Source organism: Odocoileus virginianus, chromosome 23, assembly GCF_023699985.2.
Source record: "Odocoileus virginianus isolate 20LAN1187 ecotype Illinois chromosome 23, Ovbor_1.2, whole genome shotgun sequence".
Lineage (NCBI taxonomy): Eukaryota > Metazoa > Chordata > Mammalia > Artiodactyla > Cervidae > Odocoileus > Odocoileus virginianus.
The window spans coordinates 49,168,722-49,185,409 of record NC_069696.1 but is presented as its reverse complement, the minus strand read 5'-3'; the positions used below and the strand labels follow the sequence as shown (position 1 = coordinate 49,185,409).

At 40.9% G+C, this 16,688-nt stretch overlaps 1 protein-coding gene across 4 annotated transcripts in view; it reads left to right on the top strand.

Moving 5' to 3' along the window:
- Positions 1–16,688, top strand: part of GAS2L3 (growth arrest specific 2 like 3) — a 37,187-nt gene that overhangs the window by 2,302 nt on the left and 18,197 nt on the right. For 3 of the 4 annotated variants that reach the window (XM_020905634.2, XM_020905626.2, XM_020905627.2), the window contains exon 2: positions 12,320–12,367. Coding sequence is in view for 3 of the 4 variants with exons in the window: in XM_020905626.2 (XP_020761285.2) it covers positions 12,344–12,367 (24 nt within the window). In the remaining variant the exon portion in view is untranslated. The remainder of the gene's footprint in view (positions 1–12,319; positions 12,368–16,688) is intronic. The other variant, XM_020905631.2, reaches the window with a different exon arrangement.

Genomic DNA, 16,688 nt, shown 5'->3' with positions numbered 1-16,688 from the left:
TGTTTTTCCAAGCTGACTGTTGTGAGGAAAGGTAAGGGGTTAAGGTTAATGTTATATTTTACTTTCTTACACTAAACTTGCTGTATATGTTTCTGTGTGTGTGTGTTTTACTTTCTTCCTATTATTGGTTTCTCCCTCTACTTTGTTATTTTTGAATCTTTAATAAAACTTGCAGTGTACATAGTATTTGAGAGAATAGGAAACGAGTCTGTCAGTCAATTGTCTCACTTTGAATTTCCCTATTTTAATTGAAATTTAACTACCATAGAGAAATGCCTCAGAAGTAATGTTTACAAGATGCAGGCAATAATTATAATTGTTATCTTTTCAGTGTTTCTCCTAAAAACACAAAAAGTTTTCTCATATTATTACATTGTTAACAAAATAGGGGTTTTTAACAGAAAGTTGCTATGTATCTCATCAATGAATTACCAATTTTCAAAGAGCTAGAATGTAATGAAATGTAGCAGATACACAAATGCAGTTTCATGTTTACTGCTGAAAGGGTCTTTTACAATATTATGACCATCAGTCATATGTCAGGTATTGCTGAGGTGCTGACTGGTAGAGCTTTCTGCCTCCTCTCACAAAAATAAACTTTTCTGTAAGAAAGTATAAGCTATGGTGAAGGGCTCACTTTACATAGAATTTTAAACATTATGACTTTTGTTTTCCTTTGATGGATGACTTGTTAAATAAAATTGGCTGTTGACAAAACTGCTTGACTTTGTTCAGGAATTTTTTTCTCTCACCCTCACACAGTTTAGAAAGCACTGTGGCCAGAGTCACGTAATTAAATGCTGTCCTACCGGTTGCCTTTGGATGCGTGACGTACGATGGGCATCTTTTCACAGCAATACACACAGTGCCTATTCTTTCAAGTGCTGAATGAGTCCACTCTGTGAATGTCCTGTATGTTATTTTAGAGGTTTCCTGTTCATAGACATTTAATGTTGTTTCTACATTTCTTTATGTTAGTGTGTATATATATATATGTTTTCCATTAGGGCTTCCCTGGTGACTCAGATGGTAAAGAGTCTGCCTGCAGTGTGGGAGACCTGGGTTTGATCCCTGGAGAAGGAGATGGCAACCCACTCCAGTATTCTTGCCTGGGAAATCCCATGGATGGAGGGGTCTGACAGGTTACAGTCCATGGGATTGTGAAAGGTCACACACGACTGAGCGACTTCACTTTTCACTTTGATGTTTTCCATTGATTCTTTTAGTCTATCATATATAATATATATCTATCATATATATATCTATATGTAATATATACATACGTATCTATACATAATATATATCTATACATGTATCTATCATATCATATATAAAGGCAAACTGATTTTAAGTTGTTGTTTTTTTTTTAAACATTTCTTGGCTCCTTCGTCTCGAAACCAGCAGCGCGACCATCTCTCTCCACCTCTCTTCTCACATCCCCTTCTCTGCCTCTGACCTTTCTGCCTCCCACAGATAAGAATTTTTGTTATTACAATGGGCTGACTGGATAACCTCCCATTTTCTTAGGCCCTTGATTTACTCAATCAGCAGGGTCCATTTTGCTCATGAAAACAGTATATTCACAGGTTTGGGGGTTATTACATAGACGTCTTTGGGGTTCATTGTCCTGTCTACTGCAAATGGAGTTTATTTAAGAGATGTAATAAAAATGTACTTACCCAGTAGGACGGCCGTATGAATCCCTGAGCAGTGTGTTGACCCCGGAGTCCTTGCCTGTTGGCACAGCTCTTCTGTCTTGTTCGTTTGGTTCCTCTGCTAAATGTACACCGGGTTTAGTCTTTTTTTTTTTTTCCCCCAGTGATTTTTACATCAGGTAGCTCACTTGACCTGCTGGTACCTTAACTAGTACTACTTCACATGTTTCACCTTGGACATGTGTGATGGGAGGCAAGATTATTTATCAATTCAGGTCCCATAATAAAAATGAAAAATAATAAATAATACCCCCCAAAGTTTCCTGTTAGATACTTGTTTGCTATGTGTCAGCTTCCAAGACTTGTACCACATTTTACCTATCTGGTTTTTCCTAGAGATGTTCACACATCCATCTTCTACCTCAAGTGTTTCCCTAAACTTTCAGCTTGAATACCTCTCTCAACACTACTTCCAATAGCAATCTTGTAATAGACTTGCTTTCCTGGTGGTTCACATGGTAAAGAATCTGCCTACGGTGCAGGAGACCAAGGTTCAATCGCCAGGCGTCTGGGAGATCCCCTGGAGAAGGAAGTGGCTACCAACTCCAGTTCTTGCCTGCAGAATTCCATGGACAGAATTCAGTCCATAGGGTCACAACTTGGTCAAGCAATGTGCAGAAATAATGAATAAATAGTATAAAGCACTGTATAAATAGGGAATTGGGAGAAATGCTAGATGAATTCAAGAGGTGTACATATAAGCAGAATTAATTTAGGCCAATCAGGAAGGGCTCCTGGGAGAAGGTAAATCAGAAGAGTTGTAAACCTGGAATAATCTAGATGAGGACGCTGTCCCTCTTGTTAACTCTTTCTCTCCTGTCTAAATATTGGATTTTCTCAGGACTCGTTCTAGACCCTAATCGCTGCTTTCTCCATTTCTTTCTCCAGGAAGGTCTCATTCTTTCTAGTAGCTTTATCTCCCAAGGATTGCTGACAATTTCTGTCTCCTCCCAAACTTTCTTCTTAGGTCTAGATTTCCAACTGCCAAAATGACATTTTGGCTTGAATGTCTTTAAAGCCTTCTCAAATTAAACGTGACCAAAACACAGCACCTTTGCCATCTCTGCTGGCTTCCCTGCTTCAGTCTGTTCAGATGCCCATCATCCTCATCTCACTAAACACTGCCATCATCTATTTGCTTAGTGGCTTAAACCAGAAAACCTGGAGTCGTTCCTGACAGTTCACTCTGCCCCTACATCCTTTGCCTTCACCCGCCATCTCTAACCATTATCAAGTCTTGATTCTTAACTCCAAAATAGGCATCAGACCCACCCCCTTCTCTCCCTTCTGTCATGGCCAGCACCCCTGCTCGGTCACCATCACCCCTGCTCAGTCACCAGCACCCCTGCTCGTCACCGACACCCCTGCTCGGTCACCAGCACCCCTGCTCGGTCACCAGCACCCCTGCTCGGTCACCGTCACCCCTGCTCGGTCACCAGCACCCCTGCTCGGTCACCAGCACCCCTGCTCGGTCACCGTCACCCCTGCTCGGTCACTAGCACCCTGCTTGGTCACCGTCACCCCTGCTCGGTCACCAGCACCCTGCTCGGTCACCAGCACCCCTGCTCGGTCACCAGCACCCTGCTCGGTCACCGTCACCCCTGCTCGGTCACTAGCACCCTGCTCAGTCACCAGCACCCCTGCTCGGTCACCGTCGCCCCTGCTCGGTCACCAGCACCCCTGCTCGGTCACCGTCGCCCCTGCTCGGTCACCAGCACCCTGCTCGGTCACCAGCACCCCTGCTTGGTCACCGTCACCCCTGCTCGGTCACCAGCACCCCGCTCGGTCACCGTCACCCCTGCTCGGTCACCAGCACCCCTGCTCGGTCACCGTCACCCCTGCTCGGTCACCAGCACCCCGCTCGGTCACCAGCACCCCTGCTCGGTCACCGTCACCCCTGCTCGGTCACCAGCACCCCGCTCGGTCACCGTCACCCCTGCTCGGTCACCAGCACCCCTGCTCGGTCACCAGCACCCTGCTCGGTCACCGTCACCCCTGCTCGGTCACCAGCACCCCTGCTCGGTCACCAGCACCCCGCTCGGTCACCAGCACCCCTGCTCGGTCACCGTCACCCCTGCTCGGTCACCAGCACCCCGCTCGGTCACCGTCACCCCTGCTCGGTCACCAGCACCCCTGCTCGGTCACCAGCACCCTGCTCGGTCACCAGCACCCCTGCTCGGTCACCAGCACCCCTGCTCGGTCACCAGCACCCTGCTCGGTCACCGTCACCCCTGCTCGGTCACCGTCACCCCTGCTCGGTCACCAGCACCCCGCTCGGTCACCAGCACCCTGCTCGGTCACCAGCACCCCTGCTCGGTCACCAGCACCCTGCTCGGTCACCATCACCCCTGCTCGGTCACCAGTACCCTGCTCGGTCACCGTCACCCCTGCTCGGTCACCGTCACCCCTGCTCGGTCACCAGCACTCTGCTCGGTCACCAGCACCCCGCTCGGTCACCAGCACCCTGCTCGGTCACCAGTACCCTGCTTGGTCACCGTCACCCCTGCTCGGTCACCAGCACCCTGCTCGGTCACCGTCACTTGTCGCTGAGCTGCTGCAGTGGGCGCACTCCTCTTCCCCTTCCAGGCTGCTCTCCGTCTTGTCTCCTACGTGCTCACTTTCCTTTGCTCTCCCTGTTTCCACTCCTCTCTGCTTCTCCTCTCACTGTAGCCTCTGATTATTTCCCACAACTCTACCCATGTGTCCTTCTGTTTCCTTCCCCCTTTTCTCTGTTAAACCCCTCACTATTTTCCCCGCACTGCTGCAGGAGATCTGTTAAAACCGTGAGTTGCATTACAGCTTTGCTTTGGCTGAAACTCTTCCATGGCTTCCTACTGTACTTAGAATAAAATCTAATTTCCTCAACTTGGCTTTGTGTGGTGGGGCTACTGTCTAACTTTGCAGTCCTATCCTAAGGCACACACGCTCCACGCGTCAGTCATACTGGCTTCTTCCGGTCCTCAGAATGCACCAAATGCTCTCTGTTCAGAGTCTTTGTAAAAGATGTTCTCTATGCATAGAACTCTTCCTCTTCTCTCTCCCTGGCTGATTCCCACCATTCTTCAAGTTCATGTTTTTCCTCTGGCAAATCCATTTGTATATCACTCAGTCTAAGTTTTTAAAGTAGGCCCCTGCTGTTCTCTCTCTGGTCTTTCCTCCAAAGCAGTTACCATGATTTAACAGTATATGTTCATCTATGTATTCACTAACACACACAAACAAATGTAGTGGCTCCTTGGGAGCATCACGTCTGCCGTGCTCATCACTGCGTCTCTTGCCTCGTGTGCCTAGTTTAATAAAGGCTGTGAGGAAATACTTGTCGGATAAATGAAGGAATGGACACTGCTTGGATGAACAGTGATAGAGTCACAGAAATGAGCAGGACTGGTAGAGAGGATGCTGAGGAGACAGCTTGAGTGGAGCAAAGAGCCTCTGTGTGACACATCGGAAGACTTCTAGCAACAGACTTGTATGTCACAAACCCACTTTGGAGTATACTCCCAATTAGGTTGTTGGTATTTTAGAGTTTTTAATGTTCATTTATGGGCTTCCCTTGTGGCTCAGCTGGTAAAGAATCTGCCTGTAATGAGGGAGACCTGGGTTCGATCCCTGTGTTGGGAAGATCCCCTGGAGAAGGGAAAGGCTACCCACTCCAGTATTCTGGCCTGGAGAATTCCATAGACTATATAGTCCATGGGGTCACAAAGAGTCATTCATTTATAACCATATTACAGTATGTTGTAAATTTTTTATGTTAGAAAAAAGAAGCTTTCCAAATTACATTTAATGATTTCTCAGTATTAGTTTTGTTATCTCTTTTTAATTTGATGAATTATGTTAAGTGCACTATAATTATGTTTCATCATGGTAGCATCACAACAACTCACTTGTTAAGGGCTAAGTCGGCTACTTTATTTGTATCACCTCATTTAATCTTTACATGAGGCAGGGAGGTGGTGGTATCCCATTTACAAATGAGAACATGGATTCAGAGAAGTTAACTACCCCAAAGTGAAAAAGAAAGTGAAGTCACTCAGTCGTGTCCGACTCTTTGTGACCTCACAGACGGCAGCCTACAAGGCTCCTCCATCCATGGGATTTTCCAGGCAAGAGTACTGGAGTGGGTTGCCATTTCCTTCTCCATGGGATCTTCCCAACGCAGGGATTGAACCCAGGTCTCACGCACTGCAGGCAGACACCTTACTGTCTGAGCCGCCAGGGAAGCTAACTAACTATCCCAAGATCATCTGAAATGAAAACCAGATAGGTCTGCTACTTTCTACTTCCCCAATGGTGCCTTTATGGTGACTTATTTTATAGATAAAAAACATGAAATCTGTTTTGTGTGAATTTGTTGTTCAGTCGCCAAGTCCTGTCTAACTCAGTGCGACCCCATGGACTGCAGAACGCAAGGCTCCGCTGTTCTCTGCTATCTTGGAGTTTGCTTAGATTCGTGTCCATTGAGTTAGTGGTGCTATCTAACCATCGCATCCTCTGCCTTCTCCAAAAGGATCCCTACTCCTTTTGCCTTCAGTCTTCCACAGGATCAGGGTCTCTTCCAATGTGTTGACTCTTCGCATCAGGTGGTCAAAGTATTGGAGCTTCAGCTTCAGCATTAGTCCTTCCAATGAATATTCAGGGTTAATTTCCTTTAGGATTGACAGGTTTGATTTTGCAGTCCAAGGGACTCTCAAAATCTTCTCCAGTGCCACAATTAGAAACCATCAATTCTTCAGTGTTTAGCCTTCATTTTGGTCCAGCTTTCACATCCATACATGACTACTGAAAAAACTGTGTAACTTTGACTATATGGACCTTTGTCGGCAAAGTGATGTCTCTGCTTTTTAATATGCTGTCTAGGTTTGTCATAGTTTTCCTTCCAAGGAGCAAGTGTCTTTTAATTTCATGGCTGCAGTCACCATCTGCAGTGATTTTGGAGCCCAAGAAAATAAAATCTGTCACTGTTTCCACTTTCCCCCCATTTGCCATGAAGCAATGCAACCAGATACCATGACCTTAGTTTTTTAGTGTTGTTTCAAGTCAGCTTTTTCACTCTCCTCCTCTACCCTCATCAAGAGGCTCTTTAGTTCCTCCTCACTTTCTGCTGTTGGAGGAGTATCGTCTGTGTGTCTGAGGTTGTTGATGTTCCACCCGGCAATCGTGACCCCAGCTTGTGGTTTATCCAGCCCGGCATTTCACGTGATGTCCTCTGCATATAGATTAAATAAGCAGGGTGACAATACACAGCCTTGACGTACTCCTTTCCCAATTTTGAGCTAGTCAGTTGTTCCATGTCCAGTTGTAACTGTTGCTTCTTGACCCACGTACAGGTTTCTCAGGAGACAGGTAAGGTAGTCTGGGACTCCCATCTCTCGTTGTGCACAGTCAAAGGCTTTAGTGTAGTTAATGAAGCAGAAATAGATGTTTTTCTGGAATTCCTTTGCTTTTCCCATGATTCAGAAAAGTGTTGGCAATTTGATCTCTGGTTCCTCTGCTTTTGGAACCCAAGTTCTCAGTTCACATACTGCTGAAGCCTCTAACTTGAGGGATTTTGAGCATAACCTTGCTAGCATGTGAAATGAGCACAATTATAGTTGAAACATTCTTTGGCATTGTCCTTCTTTGGGATTGGAATGAAAACTGACCTTTTCCAATCCTATGGCCACTGCTGTTTTCAAAATTTTGCTGGCATATTGAATATAGCTCTTTACAGCATTATCTTGTAGGATTTGAAATAGCTCAGCTGGAATTGTCACCTTCACTAACTTTGTTCATAGTAATGCTTCCTAAGGCCCACTTGACTTCACATTCCAGGATGTCTGGCTCTAAGTGAGTGACCACACCATTGTGGTTATTTGGGCATTAAGATCTTTTTTGTATAGTTCTTCTCTGTATTCTTGCCACCTCTTCTTAATCTCTTCTGTTTCTGTTAGATCCTTACTGTTTCTGCCCTTTGCTCTGTTTCTTTTCACTGTTGATTTATGTAGGCTTTTTTTTTTTTTAATGTTTCCTTGCTGTTCTCTAGAACTTTGCTTTCAGCTGGATTTATCTTTCCCTTTTCCCCTTGCCTTTAGTTTCTCTTCTTTCCTCAGCTCTTTGTAAAGCCTCCTCAGACAACCACTTTGCCTCCTTGCATTTCTTTTTCTTGGGGATGGTTTTGGTCACCGCTTTCTGTACAATGTAATGAACCCCTATCCATAGGTCTTCAGGCACTCTGACTACCAGATCTAATCCCTTGAATCTATTTATCACTTTCCCTGTGTAATCATTAGGGATTTAATTTAGGTCATACCTGAATGATCTAGTGGTTTTCCCTACTTTGTTCAGTTTAAGCCTGAATTTTGCAATAAGAAGCTCATGTTCGGAGCCACAGTCCACTCCAGGTCTTTTTTTTTTTTTTTTTTTTGCTGACTGTATAGAACTTCTCCATCTTCAGCTGCAAAAAATAAAGTCAATCTGATTTTGGTAGTATTGACCATCTGGGGATGTCCATGTATAGAGTCTTCTCTTGTGTTGTTGGAAGAGGGTGTTTGCTATGACCAGTGTGTTCTCTTGACAAAACTGTTAGCCTTTGTCTTGCTTCATTTTGTACTCTAGAAAACCAAAATTTGCCTGTTATTCTGTGTACCTCTTGATTTCCTACTTTTGCATTCCAATCCCCTATGATGAAAAGGGCATCTTTTTTTGGTGTTATTTCTAGAAGGTTTTTATAGTCTTCATAGGACCAATCAACTTTAGCTTCTTCAGAATCAGTGGTTGAAGTGTAGACTTGGATTACTATGATGTTGAATGGTTTGCCTTGAAAATGAACTGAGATCATTCTGTTATTTTTGAGATTGCACCCAAGTACTGCATTTTGGACTCTCTTATTGACTGAAGGCTACTCCATTTCTTCTAAGGGGTTCTTGCCCACAGTAGTAGATATAATGGTCGTCTGAGTTAAATTTGCCCATTCCTGTCTATTTTAGCTCAGTGATTTCTGAGATGTAAATGTTTAGTCTTGCATTTCGTATTTGACCACATCCAGTTTACCTTGATTCATGGACCTAACTTTCCATGATCCTGTGCCGTATTTTTCTGTACAATATCAGGCTTTACTTTCACCACCAGGCATATCCACTGAGCATATAATGCATATAAACTGAGCATTGTTTCCACTTTGGCCCAACCACTTCATTCTTTCTGGAGCTATTAGTAACTGCCCTCTGGTCTTCCCCAGTAGTATATTGGACACCTTCCAACCTGGAGGCCTCATCTTCTGGTGTCGTATCTTTTTGTCTTTTTATACTGTTTGTGAGGTTCTCACGGCAAGAATACTGAAGTGGTTTCCATTTCCTCCTTCAGAGTACCACGATTTGTCAGAACTCTGCACTATGACCCGTCTGTCTTGGGTGGCCTTGCACAGCATGGCTCATAGTTTCGTTGAGTTACGCAAGCCCCTTCACCATGGCAAGGCTGTGATCCATGAAGGGGATGGTATGAATACAGCATTTCTATTTTCTCTTCTAGGCAGCTAAGAAATATTTAACTCAGAATTTTAAAACTGAGAAAAATAGGTTTTTTTAATTCCCCTGAACAAATCAGGATATCTTCTTTAACTATTTCTCTAAATGAAGCATTAAAAATGATGAGATGTTTTTGACACCCAGAAGGGAGCACAGAGTAATGTGAGAACACGTGTTCTCACCACTTCTCTCGAATGAGAATCCTGTTGGCACAGGTGCCTCTGTGCATCCTGAGCTCCTCTTCCTTCCCGCCTCACAGTGACCGCTGTGCCAGCCTGGGCACTTATCACGTCCCGGCAGCTTATGTGTGTTGGCACTCATCTGTCAGCTGGGTGCTATCGCTGTGTCGCAGTGGCAGTTAATGTTATTTTTCTGAGGAATCTTACTTTATTTCTTTGCTTTTTGGCCATTATTTTACAAATCGGCCCCTGATTTGTTCCAGGACAGAGCCATGCCGCTTGTGCTCACCCCACCGTGTTTTATTAATATAGTGTGAGTGAGGAATATATGTACTCAGTTTCAGAGCCTACAGCTGTGGAAAAAAGGATCATGATCTGAAGTCAAATTGGTATAAAGAGCCTTACTATAAATAATCTTAAGGATCTCACGGCTGAAACTATTTGAGTGTTGTTCTTCAGTCAGTAAGTCATGTCCAACTCTTTTGCAGCCCCATGGGTGAAGTGGACTAGGCCCAAGTTCTGTTCAAGTTTCAGGTAGATGAGCTTATTATGTGCTTCTAACATTTTCTCCAGTTTTAAAAAATTGAGCATGGTATTCCTCACTTGTGGTTTGAAGTCCCATTAGCAAATAGTCTGGCCTTGGTCACATGAGAGCTTCCCACCGCCACCACCCGCCGCCCCGCCCGCCCCCTCAGATATAAGGGAAAAGACTTCCTTAGGATGGCACAGAATTAAAGTAGTCTTCTCCAAAATGACAGACAAAAAGCAGAAACCAAAAAGGCCAGTAAGTTGCTAATTAAGATGCAGCTCCAAAATGAAGAAATGCTGATTCAGTGTAATTAGTTTATGTGGAAAAAAAATTGCAGAGACTGAGATTTTTAGAGAGATAGATAAGAGGAAAGTAGGTAATAAGCTACTTTTAGTACCTTATTAGAAGGTACTAAGAAGCAGGTAGGTAATAAGCTACTTTTAGTAGCTTATTAGAAGGTAATGAGAAGCAAGAATTGCAGTTGCGATGCAGGTTAGGTACTGGGCTAACAGTGGACAAGAAGCTGCTTTTGGGATTATATGCTTGAGACAAAAATGGCTTAGAAAGAGAATATTGAATGGCTCGAAAATATCGATCACTGGCTCTTAGCATCTGAAACACAGGGAATACTCTGGAGTTAATTGATGAATTACTGATAGAGTCTCATCAACTAATAAAAGTTTTCCAGTAAGAGCATATATTTGTATACGTGATAGTTTTCCACATATGAAGATATGTTATAACTTATCTGAGTAACATTTATTAAGTAACTACTTTTAAAAGATAATCAAGATGGTTATCCTTTTGTCATCTTTAAAGTAGTTCTATTAGATAAGAATGATGTGGAAAATATATATATGTATGTGTATATATATTATATTTAAATAGACTCTGCCAAAGTTCAGTGACTGAAGATTGTGCACAAATTCTTCATTTCTTTCATAAAACTAATTTTGTTGAATTTTCCATAAAAAGTGCAACTGCTAAACATTCTTTTGATAGCTTCTTTGTGACTGTGCCACTGTTCTTGATTTGCACACGCCTTATAATTTAAGCCTTCTTTTGTTTGGGGTTGGCAGTTCCAACTGTTTAGGCTCTTGTCTGATTATGTGGGACTCCTTATTTTAATGGGAGCAGCTTCTCTGCTGCATTTTTAAAAAATGGTCTCGGAAGCTTCTTACTGTGGATCTTTGTTAGGGACAAAGGATTATTCATGCTAAAGGAAAATGTATTCCCCACTGAATTAGCTCGTGGGAAGCATAACAAGCTCATTAGTAATGCTCAATTGTACTTTGGCCTTTTGCTAGGGTAGAGAGAAGGAAAAATGATATCAAGAACATTCTGCTGTTCTTTGCCTTCTTACAAAGCCAATGTGATGTGTAACATCAGACTTTTCAGTTAGGTTTAGCTCCATTTCAGCTTTGGTACCAGAAGTATTCCTGAGAGGAAAGTGGAATGTGTAGTGGTTACCGTGCCTGAGGTATATTTGGTATGACTTAGGGAAGAAAGTCACTTTTCCTGGGAAATGGATAGCATTATAGCCTTATAAGCCATTTTCTGTTTTTTCTTAGAATGTTTTAATGGCGGTTTACAATTAAAAAATAGACCAGTGTATTACGCTGCTCTCAGCAATCTAAAAATTCTAGGTTTTATATAGTCTATATTATTCTGAATGTTTTCAAACTCTTTTTTTTTCCTCTGAAAATATATTAAAGAATTGTATTAATCTAACTTAATTAAAGTTGTATTTTTAAGGTTTCAAGAATAGTACTTTAGAGTTTGAATTCCTGTTCCTTTTGGGTTTTTGACTTTAACACCTTGTGGAGAAAATAACTTATGAAAAATTATTATAGAAAGGCATTGAGTGTTGTTTCATAGTTAAAATTGATATTTTTTTTTTTACCTTATTGTCTGGTAGAAGAGGCTTATTTATGGTTTAGCTTGTGAATTTATGCGAAGTTTAGATGAACTTATATGATCTTTTTGTAAAGATCAGATGAAAGATACTTTCAGTATCAGCCGTTGTGATGTTTGTATTACATTATACTTGACAATGTCTTCACAGGGAGAAATTCTGGGGCATTTTTCATATAAAACTAAGTTTTATTGTTAATTTTATTTTGCTAGTCAAATGCTTCAAGAGTTTCTTTGATATTAGTGCCAGAAACTACATATTAAAGTGTTTCAGATTTTCCTCTTTCAAATGAGGAGTACTTTTATGAAGAAGCTAGGAGTATGATTGAATTCTCCTATCGTCAAATAACTCCAAATAGAAGAACAAGTATTAGGTTTTCCGTTAAATAGAATAAAGCAGATTCCTTATAAGTTGAGGGTTTGGGGGAATGGAAAAGCTACCATTGTGTGAATATTAATGTTTTGTTTTATTTTCAGAACAGCAGTGTCATTTCAGTATAGATGACCATGCTGCCTGCAATTCAAGTAAGTGGTTTTCTTGGGGAAATATGTATTTAAATTAATGAGATCAATGTAACAAGATTACAATAGTTAGAGTTATCACAAATTTTTTTTATTGTACTAATTTTTTAAGCATCAAATTTAATAACAGAAATACTCTATTTTTACTTTCTAGTTCTAAAAAGACTTTAAGCATTCATTTATACTGCATATTTGTAAGAATCAAAAATACCTTAGGATTGGTGAGTTCATCTTAATTATTTTACCCCAGGAAAAGAATTAGAATATTTTGTGATTTTCTTCTCATTAGAATTTAGGATGTGTTTGTAGTTAAAAGAGCTTTCAATGAAAACAAATGAAAAATTTTAATTTTAGATAATTGTACATGTGTCATTTAATGCCTGTAAATAACATGGTATTAAAACTTAAAATTTAAAGTGTGGACTTTTTTGGTTAGTTTTTTGGTGAGGAGAAGCAAGATGGAAATAATGAGACAAACCAGAATAATCTTACATTTGAATTTGAATGATTTCCAGAGTTAGTTCAGTTCAGTTCAGTCGCTCAGTCATGTCGACTCTTTGCGACACCATGAATTGCAGCACTCCAGGCCTCGCTGTCCATCACCAACTTACTCAGACTCATGTCCATCGAGTCAGTGATGCCATCCAGTCATCTCATCCTCTGTCATTCCCTTCTCCTCCTGCCCCCAATCCCTCCCAGCATCAGGGTCTTTTCCTAGGAGTCAGCTCTTCACATCAGGTGGCCAAAGTATTGGAGTTTCAGCTTCAGTATCAGTCCTTCCAATGAACACCCAGGACTGATTTCCTTTAGGATGGACTGGTTGGATCTCCTTGCAGTCCAAGGGACTCTCAAGAGTCTTCTCCAACACCAGAGTTAGTACTTATTCTTATATCCTTTAAAGATTTCTTTCTTTTGATATACATAGAACATGACTGAATTTTAACTTAAAAACTGACTGGAAGGTCTACTTAGAAAGATGCAAGCAACTGAAATTAAGTTTGCCTTGGAAAGTGAGAATTGTAGAGTCAATCAGATTTCATGTCTGATTTTAGTTCTGCCACTCTGTGAGGTCCTGGCAAGTTAGTTTACCTCTCTGAGTTCCTGCTTCCTTGCCTCTAAGGTGAGGATAATAGCACTTATTTTTTAGGTAGTTGTGAGGAGTCAGTGAGATAACATGAGTAAGATGTGTCCTGGAGTGTGTTACATAGGCACTTAGGAAGTTTGGTTGTATCACTGGTACAACAGAATTACCCAGGTGTAAAACTGGAGATTATACCTGTGTCATGAGAGTCTTTTTTTTTTTTAATTAAGAAAGAAGACATCAAGATAACAGTGGGTGATAGCCTAGAGAAGATAATTTATCACATGGTTAAGAACAGCTCTGGCTGTGACGCTGCTTTCTCTGCTTCTGAGCTGTGCAGTTTGCTAGGAAACACTCTCATCGTTGTTTTCCTTCTGGGCTTCCCTTGTGGCTCAGCTGGTAAAGAATCTGTCTGCAATGCGAGAGATTGTTGGGTTGGGAAGATCCCCTGGAGAAGGGAAGGGCTACCCACTCCAGTATTCTGGCCTGGAGAATTCCATGGAATGTATAGTTCATGGGATCACAGAGTCCAACACGAATGAGCAACTTACACTTCACTTTGGGACTTGACAGTTCATGGCAGTCTCCCAGAAGGTCTTATTTTACCTATTTGGGTCCTCTCTAATCCACGTTGAGTATGCTCAGAACTTATTTCTAAAAACCATTTTTATCTGAGTATGTACATTATCTCTTTTTATCCAGGTCTTTGTGTGTCGTCAATTTCATGTTGATTATGTTTTCTTCCTTATTGAGTGCTTTTTATCATTGCACATTGACCATATTTTTCTCATTTCCATCCTACTGGCCATTAATACTTTCTTGATGAATTTTTTTTTTTTCACAGTGTTTTCTTGTAGTTCCATGAACCTTTCTCTCATCTAGATTACGCAGATCCACCTCTAGTGATTCTTTTTCAAGAGTACTTTTGACTCCCTCATGGAAGTTTTTGCTTCTTTCCCTGGTAAATGTGAGAACTTCCTAGGATTTTCACCTCTTTGCTAATTAGACTTGGTTATTCCTAAATGCCTTGCAGAGAGGAAGCACCCAGTAGACAGCTGTTTTCAACTTGTTTCTTGTTCACTTTAATTCATGAAGGTCTTCCTTGCCCTTTTTTATGTCCATGATTCTGATTAGTAAGTAAACTTACAGTCTAAAAATCAGTGAACTATAGCTCCTAATCTCTTTTGGGTCCTAGTCCTTTTTGAAAACCTGACAAAAACTATGAACTTTCCTCTCTCTGAGGAAAGGACTGTTTGTACATAGGCCTAAATTTTTGCCTAAATGTCAGTTAGGTTAATTCAGTAAGTTGTGTACTGATTCAAGTTCTTCTGTAGACTGCCTGTGGTTAGGAATATTTGCAAAATGACAGTTTTCAGCGTGTTTGAGAACAATCTTTATACATGCAGACTTTGTTATTAACATCTAACTTTTAACAACATTAATGTGCTAATTGCTTTACAGTGTTGTGTTGGTTTTTGCTATACAACAATGTATATCGGTCATAATTATGTATATCCCCTCTGCAGTCTCCCTCCCCTCCCGGCCAACCCAACCCCTAGGTCATCACGGAGCACCAGGCTGGCCTCCCTGTATCATAGCAACTTCCCACTGTCTGTTTTACACACGATGGCGTACATATGTCAGTGCTGCTTTCTCAGCTCGTCCCACCCTCACCTTCTCTGGCTGTTTCCGCACGTCCGTTCTCTACTAGGTTCATCAGTACTATCTGTTTTTCCTAGATTCCATATATATGCATTGATATATGATACTTGCTTTGCTCTGACTTACTTTGTCTGTGTAAGAGGCTCTAGGTTTACCCACCTCACTGACTGACTCAACTGACTCAAATTCATTTCCTTTTATCACCCCCAGGTTTTTATAGTTTTCTGTTTGTGATAATAGGAATATCCAAGTACTCTTCTCCCTAATATGGCAAGAAATTTAGAATTGTTAGTTTTAACTTCTCCATTTTCGCACAAAATTTTTTTGAGACCACCTTCCTAGCTAATACACATTTTTCCTTGACAAACACTCACATCTTCTCTGACTTTTGTCAGCTCAGTTAAACGACAAATAACATTGTATTGACTATAAAATACCATTGATTGTAAGATGCATCTTGATTTTAATGGTGCAAAAAGTCATTTGCTAGTATCTATTCCTCAATTTTTCAGCTAATATTTTTGGTTGTATATCATGTGCTAGGTCTTATACTGAGTCCTGAGATTATAAACAGAAACAAGATGTGCTTATGAAGGGAAGATTTAGATATTAAATTGCTGCTATATTCCCTTTGAAATAATTCTAAGAGAATTTGGGGAAATAAACAAAATCTTTTTCCTAAAACTTTATAGGATCCTCATGTGTTTAAGACTTCATTCTCCAGTCTCTATCCTCAGTTCCTGAACCACTGCCGCTCAGATAATTTTGTTTCTCTTTGTCTTTGGGTACTTTTAAGTTTTGCTACTCCTGCTTGGCTCTGGTGGTATATATACCTTGTCTTTCTTTGCTTTGGGATTTTTAAAAAATGTGTTTATTTCTTACCATAAGAGATTGGAATGGGCTCTTTATTTTCTTTTTTTTTTTTTTGCATTGTATGCATGTCTTTTTATTTTTATTTTTTTAATTTATTTTTAAATTTTTATGTTTTTTTAAAAATTTTTAATTTTTTCCATTTATTTTTATTAGTTGGAGGCTAATTACTTTACAATACTGTAGTGGTTTTTGCCATACATTGACATGAATCAGCCATGGATTTACATGTGTCCCCCATCCCGATGGGGCTCTTTATTTTCCTCCAAGTTTGTCTGGACTAACAATGGTGTTGGTATGGCTTTTAATTTGATATAGTTAAGACTTGCCTCAAATAAACTTCAGTGAGTTTAATATATTTTAGGGAGGAAATTATCTGCTTTTAAAAATCAGGAAAGAACTAGATTCACTTGATATTACCTATCTTTATGCCTCTTTTTAAGAAAACTTAAAAATTTTTTCACTTAAAAGCAATCACAAACCTACAACTAATTGTTAAGTGTAGAACAGAAGTTTTGTTTGCTGAAACATTTGAAAATAGGTTGCAGATCTTGTGCCCCCTTACTTCCAAACTTCAGTAATGTATTTCTCATGTGCAAGGACTTCCTGCTCTAAAACCACCATTAAACCATCAGAGTCAGGATATTGATGTTGGTGCAGTACTGCCGCCTAATATTCAGACCACTTTCAAATATTGCCAGTTGTCCCAAT